General features: G+C 35.6%; 1 protein-coding gene across 1 annotated transcript in view; it reads left to right on the top strand.

The window, feature by feature from the left end:
• Erc2 (ELKS/RAB6-interacting/CAST family member 2) overlaps nt 1–18,363 on the top strand; it is an 877,816-nt gene that overhangs the window by 431,585 nt on the left and 427,868 nt on the right. Inside the window, exons 11-14 of the mRNA XM_051176767.1 lie at nt 1,313–1,453; nt 4,264–4,404; nt 8,496–8,531; nt 18,045–18,238. Of these exons, the coding sequence (XP_051032724.1) occupies nt 1,313–1,453; nt 4,264–4,404; nt 8,496–8,531; nt 18,045–18,238 (512 nt within the window). The remainder of the gene's footprint in view (nt 1–1,312; nt 1,454–4,263; nt 4,405–8,495; nt 8,532–18,044; nt 18,239–18,363) is intronic.

The following is an 18,363-nucleotide window of genomic DNA, read 5'->3' on the forward strand; positions in this document are numbered from 1 at the left end:
GATATCTGCATTTTGCTCAAACTAAACCTGAGTTCTGGAGTTCCCAGTAGTTGTGAATAAGCCATTGAAAGAAACACATGTCCAGACACACCAAAAACAAAACAAACACACACACAAAAGCAAAAAGAAAAAAATTACAAGCAAACAGCCTTGTCTCACATTCTCTTTGTAGTTCAGTCCCAAGCTCCTCACTGCCCAATAGTCTTCTCTGAGAAGAATCTTCAAGAAACTGAAGTCCTTTATGACAAATGAAGATGCCAAGGAAACAGGGTTGAAATGAAAGAACCCACTCTGCTTCTTTCCCTATCTGTGCAGGGATTAAACAAAAGAGCCTCTAGCTGGACCTCCCTCCTCTGGAATGCCCTTGGCATTTCCCAGTCACCAGGAATGAAGACCAACCCATAGCTTGAACATGAGTAATCTGTCCTGGTGTTACTAGAGAGGAAAGCTTTGGGTGCCATAATTTCTCTCTCCACTGATTTTATTTTTCAATCAGATGAAATATTTTTGTGCCATAATGAAAGCTTCAACAAAGTTTTAATAGTAGTAGTAGTAATAATAGTAGTAGTAGTAATAACAATAGTAATAGTAGTTGCATTCCCTTCAGGAATAGAGGTGCCTCTGTTAGTAAAGTGCTTCCTACATGGCTGTGCAGACTTGACTTCAGTGTCCAGAGGCCTCACAAAAAAAAAAAAAAAAAAAAAAAAAATGCTGAGCATGGCAGCTTGCACCTGTAATCCAAGCACTGTGGAGACAGGAATAGGAAGATCATTGTAGCTAGCTGGCCAAACTAGCTAAGTCAGGGAATTTCAGTTCCATGACAAACCTTGTCTTGAAAAATAAGGTGGAGAGTGATTGAAGGATAGATCAAATGGCAGGATCTTCTATGTGCATGCCTGTACATATGTCTATCCACATACATAGCATATACACATATACAAATACAGGCTATTGCACACACACACATATACATGTAAAACACACATATACATTTGCACAAATACACACAGACATATACATGCACACACACACATGCACACACATACACGCACAAATATAAGCATACTCTCCTTTGTCACCCTATAATGCAAAATTTCATTAACAAGTTAAAAGCTATTACCTATTGATTGCATTTTACATACACGTGTACATATAACCTCTCTTCATATATACAGTGTTAAGGTTTCAAGTTGATCACCACAGAGAATGTTTTAGATTGTCTCATATTTTCTCTTGCAATATGCTTAGGGATGCACACTGATGAGTTCTCAGCCCTCTTCTGTTTTTTTTTTTTTTTTTTTTTCCTTTACAGGAGAGAATAATAGAGCGCTTGAAAGAGCAAAGGGAGAGAGATGACCGGGAAAGACTAGAAGAGATAGAATCTTTTCGAAAGGAGAACAAAGACCTCAAAGAAAAGGTCAATGCTTTACAGGCTGAGCTCACAGAGAAAGAGGTGAGTCTGGAGAAACAAATGTCTCAAACCTTGTTTGCTGCAGTTTCTCTCATTGACAGTATTAGGGAGCATGCAGTTTAGTGTGAAGACTTGGGGACCATGGTGACTCTTCTCTCAGAATACTCCCTCAGGTCCACGGAAAAACAGTCCCAGTGTCTCCCTTCTTCACAGGTGCCTTTGGGCATCTTGACCATTCAGCTGGCTGTGCAGTGTGACCTCTGGAAACATTTTTCTTGTGTTTTACTCCACTAACTGCACTTGTATGACTTAGAGAAGTTTTTCTTTTAGATCCTATTAGCTTTTGCTTTAACATCAGTTAGTATAACAACAACAACCATAATAGTAACTCCACTTCACTTACTAATGCTTTGGGGGTGAGGGCATTTTGCATTTCTTTGCAATTCTCAAATCACCCAGTATTGCTTGGTTAGAAAACATGACAGTGAAGAGAAATTTCTAGGCTAACTGTATCTACTCTTCTGGAATCTTATTTTTTATGTTACAGTAAATCATGTAAAGCCATTTCACACTGTTGCAAAAATGAATACAGAATATAAGTGCCACCTGTGTTTTTATAGTAAGAGGATGTATTTTTAAGGAAATGTCCTGCTTGGGGATTCTGGAGCAGCTTTTTGGGGCTGCGGTCACCATGCTCCAGAAGATGCCTATAATATATCCAGTATTCTTGAGGATATTTTTATGGAGGTATGCCTGAAGCAGTTGTATGATTTATTTACCAAGTGTCATTATCCTCAGCTGTCCCTGCCATAGTGATTTCTGTCTGCCAGACATGTTCAGTCTCTGTGGGATGTCTGAAGACCCTTTGGCATACTGGCTCATCCTAACTCATGACTACCTCTCTCATCTTTCCATGGTTATCCCATCCCTTGTGTGCTGATAACTGTACACAAATTATAGTCCTGCCCAAATAGAGACTTAACAGCCAGAAGACAGTCCCTTATCCCTAAAATTGATGCTTACTAGATTTTTAGAAAGGAGATTGTTTCCTTGACATGGCAATAAAGAATTTAATTCTACTTCTCATCACATTGCACTGCCACTTCTGATTGGATGGATCTGTCATTTGTGTGTGACAGAGCCCACTAGCTATACTCTCATTTGTTGTATGCTTCACCATTTGGATTTGGAAGTGCCTTAAAATCAACGCGGTCCCTGCTAGTGGCAAAGAAACCTTGATGAGGTGGCAAAGCTGAGGCTTCAGATGGAGTTGGTTTCATATGCAGTCATATGCACCCATAACTGAGCATCAAACCCATGGGCATGGGCAGACACATTTCCAGACCATGTAGAATGTACTTGGCATTGCCCCTTGGCAAGAAATGTTCTGTCAAAAACCAGACCCAGTTTAGTAAATTTAGCTAAATTAAGGGATTTCACTGAAAGGAAATGGTTTCTCCTCTAAGGGGGCTGGACAAGCACAACACATGCAATGTGACTACTTGGAAGAGCAGACAGAAGCTTCTCAGACAAGTTGCTGTAATCCACATGGGAGATGGAATAAAGGGACTTTCTTCTCCCATGAGTTTTGTTCCTCAGGCCCTTTTTTCAAAGTGTGGATCAAGCCCACTCAGAGTACAGAGGATAATCTTCTTAAAACTTAAAATCAGCTGATTAGAGGTCTTAGTCATGTCTGAAAATGTCTTCACAACACCTAGATTAATAACTAGGCACTATACGGTAACCAAAATAAAGCAGGCCATCCTCAAGTGGCAATTTACAATTTAAAAAAGAAGAGCATGGAATTGCAGTTCACAGGAACTTATGACAAAATGACTGGATTATAAGGTCCTTCACTTTTTCCTGTGGAAGTGAAATCAGAGTTGTAGACCTGAGTTTGATACTTGTGTCGTCTGCCTTTAATGGGTAACTGACCTTGGATGAGATTAAGAGTGAATGTGAGCTTCAGTTTGCTGCTGTCTTGAAAAAAATGAGCATTCCTCACCTGTCCCTCAAAATGTATGTGGGAGCTTTCTGCTGGGTGACAATGACTACCATCATTATGGACATTCAGTGCTCAGGACACAGTCTTGTATAGCCTTGGCAGTGGCATTTACTGGGAGAACACCATGTGTTTACTATCTCCCTCAATGCTGCAATGTTGATGGAAAAGTGACACATTTTAGTTAGTAGGGGTTGTTAGCTGTTTCGTATTTTGTAATGAACTTTGAATTTATAGCTAGTAAAGATTGTATTCAGAGATATGTTCAAGTATTTATTTCTCTAGATTTTGGAATTTAAATTATATAGGGAAGGGCTAGGATTCTGGAGCTGTTGGTAACTAAGCAATATTGGCAGCCCCATAGCTGAGTAAGAGATTAACCATATTTATTGACTCTGCAATACAAAGGATTTGAACTTATAGTCTACTTTATTCTTGCTAGAAGATATTTGAAAAGTTAGTCTTGATAAAATGTAATAGGATATTTTACCTTGGGGAAGGGAGCATCGAAGTCAGCATTTTCTTTCACATCAGTCCCAGAGTTTGCACAGCTGAGTTACAATAAATGCAAATGGAGAGCTCAGGGCATCTGTTTGGAGAGGTGATGCTAAAAGATCACCACTTTGAGCTGTGAAAACCTCATTTATTGGCCACACTATTTACTCACATTTGATTCTACTGCAACGACATCCTGTTCTGTCCTTTAATGGAGCCAACTCTGTTTTCCTGGCTAAAGCTTACCCTTTCTGTGAATGCATTTATTGTTCTGTGAGCAATCAGTGAATTTATATTGATGCTCTTACTAGGAGAAGTCATGATATTTTTCTTACTAGCATTTTCCTCCTTTCAGTCTAGTTTAATCGACCTCAAAGAACATGCATCTTCATTAGCTTCTGCAGGCCTGAAGAGGGACTCCAAATTAAAATCTCTAGAAATAGCCATCGAACAAAAGAAGGAGGAGTGTAGCAAATTGGAAGCACAGTTAAAAAAGGTAAGTGAAGTCTAAGCATAAACGGGCTCAAAAATAAATAAACTCTTTATCATTTGTTATCTCCTAATGAAATAATTAGTTAAACACTCGAGGAGATTCCTGAGAAGTCTGCATCAAATCTCTCTGTAAATCTGAAAACCTATCTTGTGTCAAAAGAAAACTTGAAAAAGGGAAAATAGCAGGAATTAAAAGAATAGAAACTAGCCATTACTCTTTGGGAAAATCTAAACTATCTGAAAAGGTGAATGCAGGTGTTTTTAACAAAGGAAAGAATATAGAGATCTCTTTATATTTTGATAAGCTTTTACAACTTTCCAAAGTAGATCAGTTTTTGTAATACAACTTGGCAAGAATGTTCCTGGCAACACTCAGTGTCTATATACTCACTAAAGTAGTCAAGCCCCTGTAGTCAATCATCTGTAGAATGATGATGTGAATTGAATTAACAATGGTCGACTGTCTCTGAAAGCAGGGTCTTTCCATTGTGGCATTCACTTGTTTTCTCCAAGCTGAACATTTTTGTGGAGTGCATTTGCAGTCATGCATTGTTCCTTTGACTCTCTCCCTATGTTGTTTGGTTCGTCTGCCCTCATTGTTCATATAAAATTCATAATGTTATTAATTTAAGTCTTTTGTTCCCCTTGACAATTTATGAGCCTAGTAAAAGAGATAAGAATCTAAATGTATAATAAACATATAATAAGATTTGATTGTAATTCATAGCACACTAGAATAGGGATTTATTAACTATAGTTATGTAGACAGATGACACGGATGACCAGAGATGTGAACAATGCCTGTATCTATAACAAGAACCATTTGAATGCTTAACATTTAAATATTCTATTTTCTATGAACTTATATAACATAAAACTGGAGTGTAACTATTTCATGCTTACCACACAGGGGTTTTAGAAAATCACCACGAGAAGTTTCACAGTAAGAAAGTTTACTCACTAAGATTCAGGGGCCACAGAAAGCGGGGCTTATGTGTAAATTGATTAGCTCCTATCCTCAGTAGCCATATAAAGAAAAGCCAGGCATGGTGTACTCCTGTAATCCTATTCCTGGGAAATAGAGATGAGTAATCTCTGGACTCTTTGGACTCCCAGTTTACTTAATTAATGAACTCCAGGTTAATAAAAGACATTATGTCAAAACCTAAATATTAAGGTGGAGGAGCAGCAGAAGGAGACATTTGATGTTTACCTCTGGCCAACACATGTCTGTACAGGGCATACATTCATGTACACTTGTATATACCACAAACACACCATACATAAACACATGGGAAAATAAAGTTAAATGTGCCCAGTCAATCTTTTTTAACAACTTAGCAAGAATAATTGAAAAAAAATCCATAATTTTAGAGTTTTCTTAGTATCTCCCTTACTTCAAGTAATATTTAGTTAAACAGAAATCTAAACTAGCAAATGATAGAACTTAAATTTCCCACCTAATGGTATTTAGATGGAGACTTTGTTATTTATACACTTGGTGTGTGAAATATTTTCTTAATATATTTACATTGTTCTCTATAACTCATTATGCTTTTTACATAACAAAAATGGCTTAGCGATGATGAAACATGCTAAAAAAAAAATAACACTATAGTAGAGGGAAATGGCCTCTGTATGATCTTACTTCACTCATCAAGTACTGAGTGGGAGGAGAACATCAAACATACCCCTACCGTAGCCTGAAAAATACCCTCCACCAACTCTGCTGAGCTGTCATGGAGATTAAGGTTCTGCACGTTGGATTTCTACACATATGTCAGTATAACTTGGCATTGGTATTTGAAATCCTCTAGTAACGAAAGGAAGAGATTCACATGTTGATGCTGTAGTCTCCGTGTCTGTGACTTGATTAGTTTACTATGCATCTATGCAGTGCAGCCTACTCTGCTTCAGTTTGGCTATAGCTGACCCGACAGATCACTGACAGCATGCCTTTTCCTCAGACTCCCAGTCATTGTCATTGACTGAAATTCACAGACCGAGACCTACAATGCTTTGGAGTGGTATTTGATGACATCTTAGTTTTCTACAATGTTACCAGCACTAAAGTAACACATATTGTTGTCTTACTGTAAGGGAGTTATTTAACCCATGAAAAGAGAACTTATTTCTAAGTATTTACATAATTTTTACATAGTACAGTGAATTTGAAAAGATAATGATAATTTAAATGTTTTATGCCTAACCTGCAGATGCTACAGTGTTTGTTATATTTGGATCTCTAGTTTGACTTGAATTTAGGGTTGGGGTGGTATTTTTTTTTCAGTAATCTGTAATTTTTGCTGATAGTTCCATTAAAACCTCAAATACCAACCTCGAGTACTCATCAGCTTAGAAAGAAATGAGTTCTACATGAAATAGTTGAAAGCACAGGGCAACGGTATATGAATGTAAACACATCAATGTAAACACATCTTTAACTCAAGGAAAAATAAGGACTCTAAAAGTCTAAAGGAGTTGCCTTCAACACCTTTTAAATGAAAAGATTTGTGACTTATGAATGAAATAGATTTACTAAATGGAAACTGAAAATATAATTACTTTGTATCATAAATACATCATGGATTTTCCCAGTGGTATTTTACTCAAGATTTTAGATGGCCCAGGTAGTTTTGCTATAAATTGACAGTGTTTAATTAAGTAGAAATTTTGTCAGCCCCTGACAATAGAGTCCACATTGAGATTTAACTTACCCTATTAATAACGCATGCCTGGAGCAAGCTGTTTTCTTTTACACAAAAATTTGTGAAGTTTGCATACATAGTCATTTTAATACTTTTTTATTAGTTATGATTCCTTCAAATACTTTAGGATAAAAATGCTTCTATACAGAGAAGGGATTCTGTGAATTCTATTTCAAACTCTTAGAAATGACAAAATGTTCATGTGTGAGGAAATCCTACTGATTTTAGTGAGTTCATTAAACAATGCTAACCAGGTAAGGCATAATTACTAGTTGTAAGTGTGCACAATGATTAAGTCTATCCACCAATGTTAGTATCTAGGTATGGAGAAGAACCTGATTATTAATTTATGGATTGCATTGTCTATTGAATGATGGTTTTTTTGAGGTTCAAGCTGTAGAGCTTAATTGACCTGTATCTTGAGGAATTTGCTGAGAAGACACAGAATCCAAAGTGTCATGACTTCTACTCCTGTCTGTTTTCTGATCAGCGTCATGGTTCAGGAGACTTTTCCTAAAAAGCATGTTAAAATCATGTTGCTCTCCTCAAGTCTAAGAAACAGAAATCCTGTCTCTAAAGAAGTTTCCCATCCCAATACCAAACAATAGTTACTGTAGTATTTCTCTCAACCCAACACCAAACAATAGTTGCTGTAGTATTTCTCTCAACCCAATACCAAACAGTAGTTACTATAGTATTTCACCTTCTCGACCTCAGTCTTGTATAGGTATTTAATAAATATAACCTGTGAACAGGTTGCAGGAGCACATTATAGACTCTAAAGCACTTGGGACATAATAGGCAACCCTGTTTTGTGGGTCCTTTTACTTTTTCTCTAGATTTGAATTTTCCTCTTCCCATTTAAATCACTCAGCTTACTGATATGTCCCTACTGTTAGCTTCCTAACCTCTATTTAAGTTAGACACCAAATAGAAAGTTTAGGCCCATGGTAATACTGAAGAATAGCTATAAATTTAATGATAAGATTTAATTAATCTTTCATTATTATCATCTTTGAAGTTCAGGTAATAAATTGTGGGCTTGGCCCAAAGTACTTCTTCTGATTCATTGCTGGAGGCCATCACTTCATGTATCATCCAAAATGGACAGTTTTCTTTATTTCATGGGCATTTAACTCGAGAAAGGGAAAGGAACACAAACCTTAAATTTCTTATTCCAGCTATTCTTTCTAGGAGCCAAAGTCAACACTTGTATTTCCCCAGAGCCTTTCACTTTCACTGTGGAATGTTTAGAAACTGAAATCTCTTCTCTTTGAAGAGCAGCTCTTATGTGCCAGCTCTGGGTTTGCTGAGCTAATGCTGTTTTTCTGGGTCTCTCCTTCTTTCCCTGTCTGTGCTGCAATGCCTCCCCACCTTTGCAATGTAGCAAGCTGAGCAGTTGTTCAATCAGATGTACAACCCAGTAAGTCGACTCTGAAAGTTCCCGCTGTAACATATCAAAGCATGAGGATCCACTAAGCCCATGTGACAGTGTGCCACACTGGGAATGTTTCCAAAATGCTAATCAGTCTCTTCCCACTTTCACTCTGGCAAGAGAAATGATCTGCACAGAGCCAATGCCATTTCTTTCAAAATTTAAAAATTGAGAGGCCAAGGAAATATGGTTATCTCTGATATTACCTTCTTCCTAACTTCAGCTCCAAAACAAAACAAAACAAAACAGCTGAGGATGTACGCTTATAGAATTGATGGTGAGTTCCTCAAAATGCAGGCATCCCTGGCCTACAAGGATAGCATTTGCAGAATAGGCAGCAGCTCATATGTATGCTGTATCTATGAACTCCACGTTAAACTGGCTTTTGCTTTAAAATGTGGCCTGTGCTCTTGAGGATTGGTAAATGCCTAACGATAATGTAGGGTTTGTAAAAGTTCAAAACGTGTCATCGGTCTTAGAACAGATCATAACATAATCTATTAGTAACAGATCATAGATAGCATTTCTGACTTTAGGTTAATGAAGTCTGTAAAGCAGGTATCTAGTTCAAAATTAATAAAGTAGCTCAGATGTCACCACTAGCTTTTTGTCCTAATGACATGTACATGCATAGGAAATATTTTTGTTTCTTTAGTTTATTTAAAAAGAAAGGAAGACAGACAGACAGACTTTTCTGTTTTGTCAGCAGATTGGCTTACTAGGAGATATATTAAATGACTGTAACTAGAATGCTTCACTTGACAAGTGTGATCAACAATGCACTCTAATTATCTTCTATTTGTAAATCCCCATCACAGAAAAAAGAAATGCCATGTATAAAGGAAGTGATTCAGTTGACACAGTTTTATTTGTTAAACCAAGCTCCACTAGCTTACATGGTGATATGCAAGATGTCTGGATGTATGTAATAGCTTCTGCCTGGACCCTTTATTTTACTCAACAAATACATTTGCAAACACAATCCCTAATACCCTGCTAGAGCATCCCCCAGATAAATTTTAGCAAAAGTAGTGATAGGTAGGTTCAAGATAGTAGAGAGGTGAGGAAAGGTACCCCAAAATCAGAATATCTGGAAGATTGAGTATTCATCCTCGTAAAAATGCATGTTTTCTTATGAATGTTTCTAGAACAAGATCATAAAACATTTTATTTCATAGTTACAAGTTAGGGAAAAGAGGAGAGCCTAAATTTGTAGTGCTTTGTGTATATGGAACACAGAGGGGCTGCTGTGTTCCATGGCTGGAGAAAATGATCAGGACAGTAGTTGGAGTTCACTAGTCCCTATCAGAGTAGGTAGGCTCAAAGAAGAAATGACTTAATGTCATTCCAAAATTGACCATCCTCAACTTTCCCTTTTCCTTCCACCCAGGGCTAGGCCTCCGCTATTCCAAAGAAACTTTGCAGTCTTTTCAGTGACTAATTCAAAGCCTTAGACTGATATTCTTCCCCATGTTAATTAAACTAACCAATGGTTTGACATTCTGGGAATAAAGTCAGCTCTCCTTATTTAACTCCCCTGTCTGCAGATATTCTCAGGATCTCCATTTTTTTTTTTTTTTTTTTTTTTTTTTTTTTTTGATATTGATGCAGCTTGATGGGTTTTTGACTGTTAATAGTCATTTTAAAAATGCCTGAGTTTCTCCTAGTTATAAAAGTAATATACAGCCATGGTATTGAAACAGTAAAGAAGGATGTAGAAAAAGATAAAGATCAAGAGGACAGCTCACTGTAGGTGTAGCCAGGAGGAATGTGCATTTGTGTGCAGGATGTTGCTCTTCTTTCTCTCTTCTTTTTCTTCTTCTGTCCTCCCTCTCTCCCTCCCTCCTCTTCTCCCTTCTTCCTTCCTTCTTCCTTCCTTTTCCCTAAGTTATTTTTTTCTTATATTATACTTTCTTTACACCAAATTGTACCAAAATGTTTGTTCAGTTTTTATATCTTATTTTCTTACAATAAACATTAGAATTTCCTCATGGTTACATACTCTTTAGTCTATTTGTTATACTCATTTTGATTACACATATCCCTGTTTTCATCAGTTCTACAAATAAAGATGTGAAAAATACCCCACCACCCACCTAGCCCTTCCCCTTCCCTCCTCCTGCACATCTACCCTTCTCTCCTATTCCTTCTCCCTCTCTTTTTTCTCTTCCATTCTGGAATACTAATCTTGGTTTTTAAGGATATCTCAGTAGTTCTTACTCTGTTGTACTTCTCCCAGAACTGATTAAATGTGACCTTGTGACTTTTTTTTTAACCACATTGTGGCCCATATCACTGTCATTTTACATAACTTAAAAAAATCTTTAGATCATTTTTTCTCCTTTTTAATTAATTACTAATGTGTTTTGGGTTTAAAAATGTATTATTAGCTCAATGCTTTTTCTTTTGGAAATTAGTTCCTTTGGACATTTAAGCTCTTGTCTTTGATTTACTGGTTTGTTCATTGATCCATATGAGTTGTTTACTATTCTAAAAGCAACTTTTTCTCATATTGTTGGCAATTTTATTTAATTTTTAATAAAGAGCTAATTGTTTTGGAGCTTTCATCCAAAAAAGGATTATTTTCTTTTTTCTTTCTTTTTAGAATTTCTTCTTTAGTCTTTGAAGTCATTCTCTGATTTCACACACATGCATTAAACTTTTTCAATGCTATTTTTATATCAAACAACTCTTATCATCTGTGTTTTGATTAGTATTGAGAGGTACGGTATATTTTTTAAATTATCACTAATTTTCATTGCTCTTCAAGTGTTCTCTGGCCTTGATAGCACTGTTTTGTAGGGATGAAGGGCTCAGTTCTTGAGTGACAATTTAGTTTCAGCTGTGTCTCTTGCTCTTGGGTCATAATCTTAGCTCTTGTGACTTTGTGACATTTAAACCCCTAATGGAACACCTTCCAGATTGATTCTCCCTGTTTTCCTTCTGTCTTTTTTTGGGAGTTCCTGGCTTTTTACTTTTAACTTCCAGGTGAATTTGAGGGTCACTTTTGTCAATAAAAAGTCACAATTGCTGGTGATTTTGAGTTATATTCTTCCTGTATGGTAATTTTAAGAGTCAATAATACATTTCTAATACCATTCCTTACCATTCATAAACATGATCCAAGATTTATTTTTTTATAGCAGTTTTCTACAGTAAAGTTTTGACATGTTTCTATGACAGGCCTGGGGTATTTACTTTTAAAGTTATTGTGAAACATATGCACATACATACTTTTAAAGCTGTTATAGCAACCTATACATTTCTCTTTTTATTTCCTAACCAGTTTTTGATACTCAGGAAATTTTTGCTCTTTTGTGTTATTTTGAATATGACCACCTTCACAATTCTGGTGTATTTACTACAGTCATTTTGAATGCACAAAAATGTTCTATATAAGCCAGGTTTAGTGTAGCATGCCTTTAATCCTAGTACTTGAGAGGCAGAGGCAGAAGAATATATATGTGAGTTCGAGGCCAGCCTGCTCTATAAAGCAAATTCCAGGATTGCCAGAGATATGCAGAGAAACCCTATCTTGAAAACCAGGAAAACAAAACAAAACAAAACAAACAAACAAACAAAAACACATGCTACAGTGAGTACAATGTACATGTGTCTGTACTCAGGGTGAATAAGGATTGGGCTTTGAAGTCTTTCTGCAAATACATTCTGGAATACAAATAAAACATTTGCTTTCTTTTTCGTAGCTACTCCATCCTAATAATGATGTGCTAATGTCACTTCATAGGAATCAAACTTTTCACTTTCAGTCGTTACTGCTTCTCCTAATAAGAACCTTCCTTCACTTAGCTGCCAGCCTCCAATCTTGGAGGAATTTTGTCCTGTCATGATAATATATGCAAGTTAACTTCAGTTGAATTCTTCTCTTCCTTTGGTTTTCAATTCTAGACAACAAATAACATTTCTCATTGGTTTCAAGTGCTGTCTTGGTTATAGCCCTAGTGCTGTTAGAGATGGTGTCCAGAAGTCTTTCATATATTTTAAAAGAATCTTTAGGCTTTCTGGGCACATTGAGTGCTTTGATCAATACCATGTTGCTATAGGTCACTGAGGCCACCTTGCCACTGGCAGGAGTGTATTTGAAACCCCTCTGATTTGCTCCCATGAGATACCCCTAGACAGTCACTAACCATTTGATATCCTCTCTGGTAAAAACACTTTGTGCCGGACTCACAATTTTATTTAAAGACTTACAAAACAAAGAAATAAACATCCAAAACAATAGCAAAAACTCATCATACACAGAGAAAAACACCTCCTAAATATTTGTTCAGCCAGACTCTCCTGTTTAGTATGGTCTTTCAGAACTATGCATTCCTAGGGACAGGGTGTGCTGAGTGTAAATGTCTCCATGGCCATTGTTTAGCCTTTGCAATTTCCCTTTTTAAAGTCTATTTCTGAAAACTATTTGATTTACTCTTAAACCAATATTTTATGCCATGGTAGAAAACTACAATACAGGAAATATGGATGGTACATGTGAATACATGCATGTACACAAACACACATTCAACAAATGATAGTCTTTCAAATAATATTCCAAATGACATGATTTAAAGTTACATGTTTTATTTCAGAATTTCTAGATAACACCTTTAGTTATCAATTACATTTTTATTTGATAGATCTTAAAATGTGTTAAGAATATAGTTTTTTTTTATTTTTGTGTGCATTTGGAGTATTTGTTTTTATTTATATGTATCATTTTTATTTCACCTATGAAAAGAAATTTTTAGCATAGTTCTAGTATGATTAAAAGTGTTCTGAATTTAGTTAGATTGAATTCCAAAAGGGACAATTTCCTTTAGAATGACAAAACACAAGATTCTAAGATATATCATTATTGCTTTCAAAATATGTTACTGAGGGTCAATAATTATGTCTAGTATTTATTCATTTTTATTAAAAATATATAAGTTTTATATATCATAGTTCCATAAAACTTAATGAGTCTATTTTGCTCATAGTCTAGAATTATGTCAATGTCTAAAATAATTTATACCTCATCTTGTTATTAAGATATGCAAGGAAAGTTTAAAATACTGAGACAACAGAGTGCTGTAACTGAGAATCATATTTTCACAGTGCATAAATTTAGCAAATTACTGCTGAAGTCTAGAAGCAGCAGGGAAGAAAAATCAACAGCTTCATGACCTAATAGTTCACTTCTACTTTTTGGTTACAACTAATCATTGTTTTTGAGGGAAATAGTTTTTATTAAAAATTGGTAGGGCCCATTTTAAAGGAAGAGTTATATAATATTATAAGTGAAAGTCCCGTGCCTTGTGTCACAGCAGGGTTCTGGACTGAAGTTAATGCTTTCCTTTTTAGACATCTGGAATTATGGACTAGTACCTTACTGAAAATAATCAGTGTTCAATTATAAGATTAAGTGCAAGTAAGCTTGAGGTGTGACACTTGACAGCTCCTGACTTTGGGGATAAACACACTTTGCTTTCATTGAGACACATCAATCAGCTGAAATCCTGCTTTGTTCCCGATACAGTTCTGGCAACTTCTATTATGATATCTGCTGGTATCATGCTATATAGCTCATCCCCAGATATGACAAGCTGCCCTTTGTGCTTTATCCTGGCTTTCAAAGTCAGTTTTCCTCATAATGCTGTGGGAGGCCCACACCATAGAGATTTCCACCTTCGTTATTACCATTTGTGGGGGAGTTTCTATATGTTTGGAAGTACAAAAGAAACAGTATAGAGATCCCCAAACTTACAGGACTTGCATGTAAGACTGATATTTCTGTCATGTTCTTTACCAATTTTCTGTTTTTCTACAGTACACTTAAGAGTTGTCCTAAGGATTCAAGAAACATTTTTAGACAGAACTTGATACCCAGATTTGCCTTTAATGACCTCAAAAATTAATATCTATTTTAACAAATGAATGAATATTTAGTAACTGGAGGAATGTTCTTGTGACAGTAATCTTGGCCATATTCATGATAAACAAACTCTGGAAAATATAACACCGTCTGTATTTTCAAGAATTAGATTTCCAATTACTTAAGGTAGAAAGAAAATAATGTGCCTTAAAGGAGGGAACAGGCTGGACAAGCTCTGGCTGAACCATCAGGTCCTTAAGAGGAAATGATTGCTGTCCATTTTCACTTATGTCTTCAATACAGAAGAATGATGCCACAGCAGTAGTGTGTTACAATGGTGCTTTATTGAAATATACATTCACTTGTGTTCTGCCTACAATATCTAAACTGTCTTAGGCTACATCTGTTATCCACTTTGAACCAGGTCAGAAGCTGCTAGTGTAGATGCAGCAATTTTTGTTACAATTTGAAAAAGCAACAATCTACCCATCTCTCCATCTTTAGAGGTGGTCCTTGCTTTAGAACTTTGAAGGAAGCATTAGTTTTATTATTCAGTTTTGTTTCATAGCTTTTGATGTGTAGCTTTGGCCCCATGGCTGTGGGTCAGTACAGCACATTCATTTTCTACTGACTAAAAAGTGAAGCATGTTCTTTAAACTGTTGCAATTCATGTTGAATAGAAATTCTTAACTCTACTAACTGCTAGGAATTTTATGCAGACTTTTGCCTTTTGTACTTAGACTGCCCTTGGGACTTCCTAGTTGTTAGAAACTGTCATTGTTATTACATGAACCCTAAGAAATGATCCAAGAGTTTCCTCATGTCCTTATATTAGTTTTTCTTAAATCTTTCTATTTATGTGAGCATAATGCTATTTCCATATCTATCAAAAAGCCTCTCCCAGAATTGTTCTTTAGGATCAAAGGTAGTCTGGCATAAATTCTTTTTCCTGAAATCAGTAGTCCTGTGTTAGAGAGAAATGGATTTAAATATTGGTAATAATGAAACTGTATATCCACTTAAAAAGGAAAGATAATTAGCATTTTCAAGTTTTATCTAATAGACTTAAGCCATCTATGAACTTGCCAATTGGTTTTAAGAACATGAACTACCTTCAGCATTAAATGAAGATATCAGTGGTACCTTCAAGATTCAGGGTTGTTGTTTTTTTTTTTTCCTAGATATCTGTTTGTCTACACATCCCATGAGTCCTTTATCATACTCACTTATTTGGCTGAAAAGAGTATAAACTTACATGGTTTCACCCATTGTTAAAGACTAGTCTTGAATTATCATCCTCAGGATCAAACAAAGGACATGGAAACCTACCAGGAACAGACTGCATATTCCTCCTAAACCTACCAGAGAGGCTTCTCTAATGAGTGTGTTGATGAAAATTGAACAAACCTATTATACTAGTTTACAACAAGTCTTATAAATGGGATTATTACAAATAATAATCATAATAGAACATGAATATTATCTTCTAGATGTTTGTCATTTTGTAGTTTTTCTCTGTCCTTAGAAATTATGTTTGATTTGCCTCCTGACATAGGACATAGGGCAAATGAAATTTAGAACTAATGTCTCATGGCCACTAGTCATTTATTTGCTTATTAATATAATAATAATAATCCCAATAACTTTAAATAAAACAATATGGACTATTATAAATAACTTCTAACCTTTTGTCAATCTTAAACATCAGAGATAGGAAAGGAATTTTAATCTGAAATATGTTATTCATGTTTCTAATTACTCATTGCTTAGTTCATCAATTGTTGTTTAGTATTTTAATGACATTTATTGGAGAATTTGAGAATGATACAAAAAGAATTTTAGTTGTCATAGGATACTGGTAAGTCAGTCTAACAATGGAAAGGGATTAATAAAATATATTTTAGCTATTTAAAAATGATGTTTTTCTGCCACAAAAGTATTGGAATTCATTTTTATCACGGTTAGAAGTACATATATAGTTAGTAGATTTCAAACTGAAATTATCTAAATTATTAGAGTAGATGTAAAGCTATTTAAATATTAATTACCTTGTATGAAAATATAATTATTACAGGAACAAACACCTAAAACTCATTAGTTCATGTTTCTTTTTTACTAGTATTTAAAAAGTACAATAATCTGTTACAAAGAGGCCCAGAGTGCACACTAAATAAGAATAAAATGCTTTTGAGGTGTATTGGTGAAAGGGGGACTACCAGTTTTTAATAGTATGTTGGATTGATAGATTTTTACAAGTTCTTTCTCATAATTGAGTTTATTTCTTAAGGAAATCTTTAAAAATATGAAAAATTATTTCCCTTTTATCCTCATGCTTAAATAATATGTTACATGCAAAACTATTATTTAAAATGATTTTTGTCATGAGTAAGAAATATATTTTATTTATACTAATTTTTGATTTTATTTTACTAAATCATTGCAAAGACTGTCAACCTTCTAACAGTAGTATTAATATTAATTTTTCTAACCATGCATGATCCATTTAACTCCACAGTAGCTGTAGCTTGCTTGCCTCGTTTTTTCCCTGAAATAAAAAAAAAAAAAAAAAAGACGTGCATGAAAGCACAGTGGAGAGGTGCTCCACTTAGCTACAAAGCAGAACAAATTAAGTTTAATCAGTTGTTGGTGTTTGATGACTCTACACACGGATTTTTTGGAGAACCATATGTGTATGACTTCTCTGAACTTTCTATGTTGAACGTGCACCATTGTTAAACTACTTGTTTTCTCCCTGCCTGCTCTTTGATGAAGCCAATTAGGAACAAAGGGAAACAAGGGGTAGGCAAAACATTGCAGTGCAGTGTTCCTTCATCTGTCTGGGAATATTTCAGCCAAAAGTTTACTTTGGGAAAAAAAATAAACTATAATGCATCCACATACACACATGCACCCAAAACTGTAAATACTTTGGCTGCAAATTATTCTACAGTGATGTTGCTTGTTCTTGACTGTGTCTGTTCTGGTCTATACAGCTGCTATCTACTCATGCATGTGTTTGCAGAGTCTTGTCTGTGTGCTTGTTCATGATCTAGCTCATCTTCTCATGGTTTAGGTTAAACCTATTCAAGTAAATAAGAATTTATGGGTATGACTGTTAGCTAGAAAGCCCTTCCTTACTTCAAGGAGTCTATTCCAAATTACTTCTGTTAGGATTTCTCATTAGGTTGGTATGCTCAGTGCTCAGTCAACCGGTTTCCTAAATGCTACTTGGTTCTACATATGCCTACCACTCTGCCTTTCAATTCTCTTCTTGAGTTGGAAATGGAAGCATTTGATGTAAATTGCCTTGTAAGGAATAAGAACAAAGACACCAGTCTCTTCCTTCACCTGTTAACCACATTTTTGTGGAAAGGAAAAGTCAAGTGTAACAAAATTGAACATAATAAAAAATCAGTAGTAGAAGAACCTCCTCATGGAAAACTATCATATAAAGTCAATATTATCTAAGGTAGTTGAAATACATGATTTTCCCCCTTCCAGTTTGCCTTCTCACTGACAGAATACCCATAATTCTTGTTGGTTATTTTCTCTCCAAAGTTACTTTCTGGGCCATTGGTGACTGTCTGTTGTTCTCAATCATCATCTTAACTGAATTCTTTAAAAATGTAATGTTGAAGGCGCATACTATTGAAGATGACTCCAGGATGAACCCTGAGTTTGCAGACCGACTAAAACAGCTTGACAAGGAAGCATCTTACTATCGTGATGAGTGTGGCAAGGCTCAAGCAGAAGTGGACAGGTTGCTGGAGATCCTCAAGGAGGTGGAGAACGAAAAAAATGACAAAGACAAGAAGATCGCGGAACTTGAGAGGTATGCTCTGCATCTTGAGATTTGCCAAAGGAGTGCAAATTCTGATGACTTGGTGTACATTCTGAATTGTACAGTTGAAATGCACACTTTTATACTCATATCACAAATTGGAAATAAGCTGGATG

This window comes from Phodopus roborovskii, unplaced genomic scaffold (assembly GCF_943737965.1).
Source record: "Phodopus roborovskii unplaced genomic scaffold, PHOROB, whole genome shotgun sequence".
NCBI lineage: Eukaryota > Metazoa > Chordata > Mammalia > Rodentia > Cricetidae > Phodopus > Phodopus roborovskii.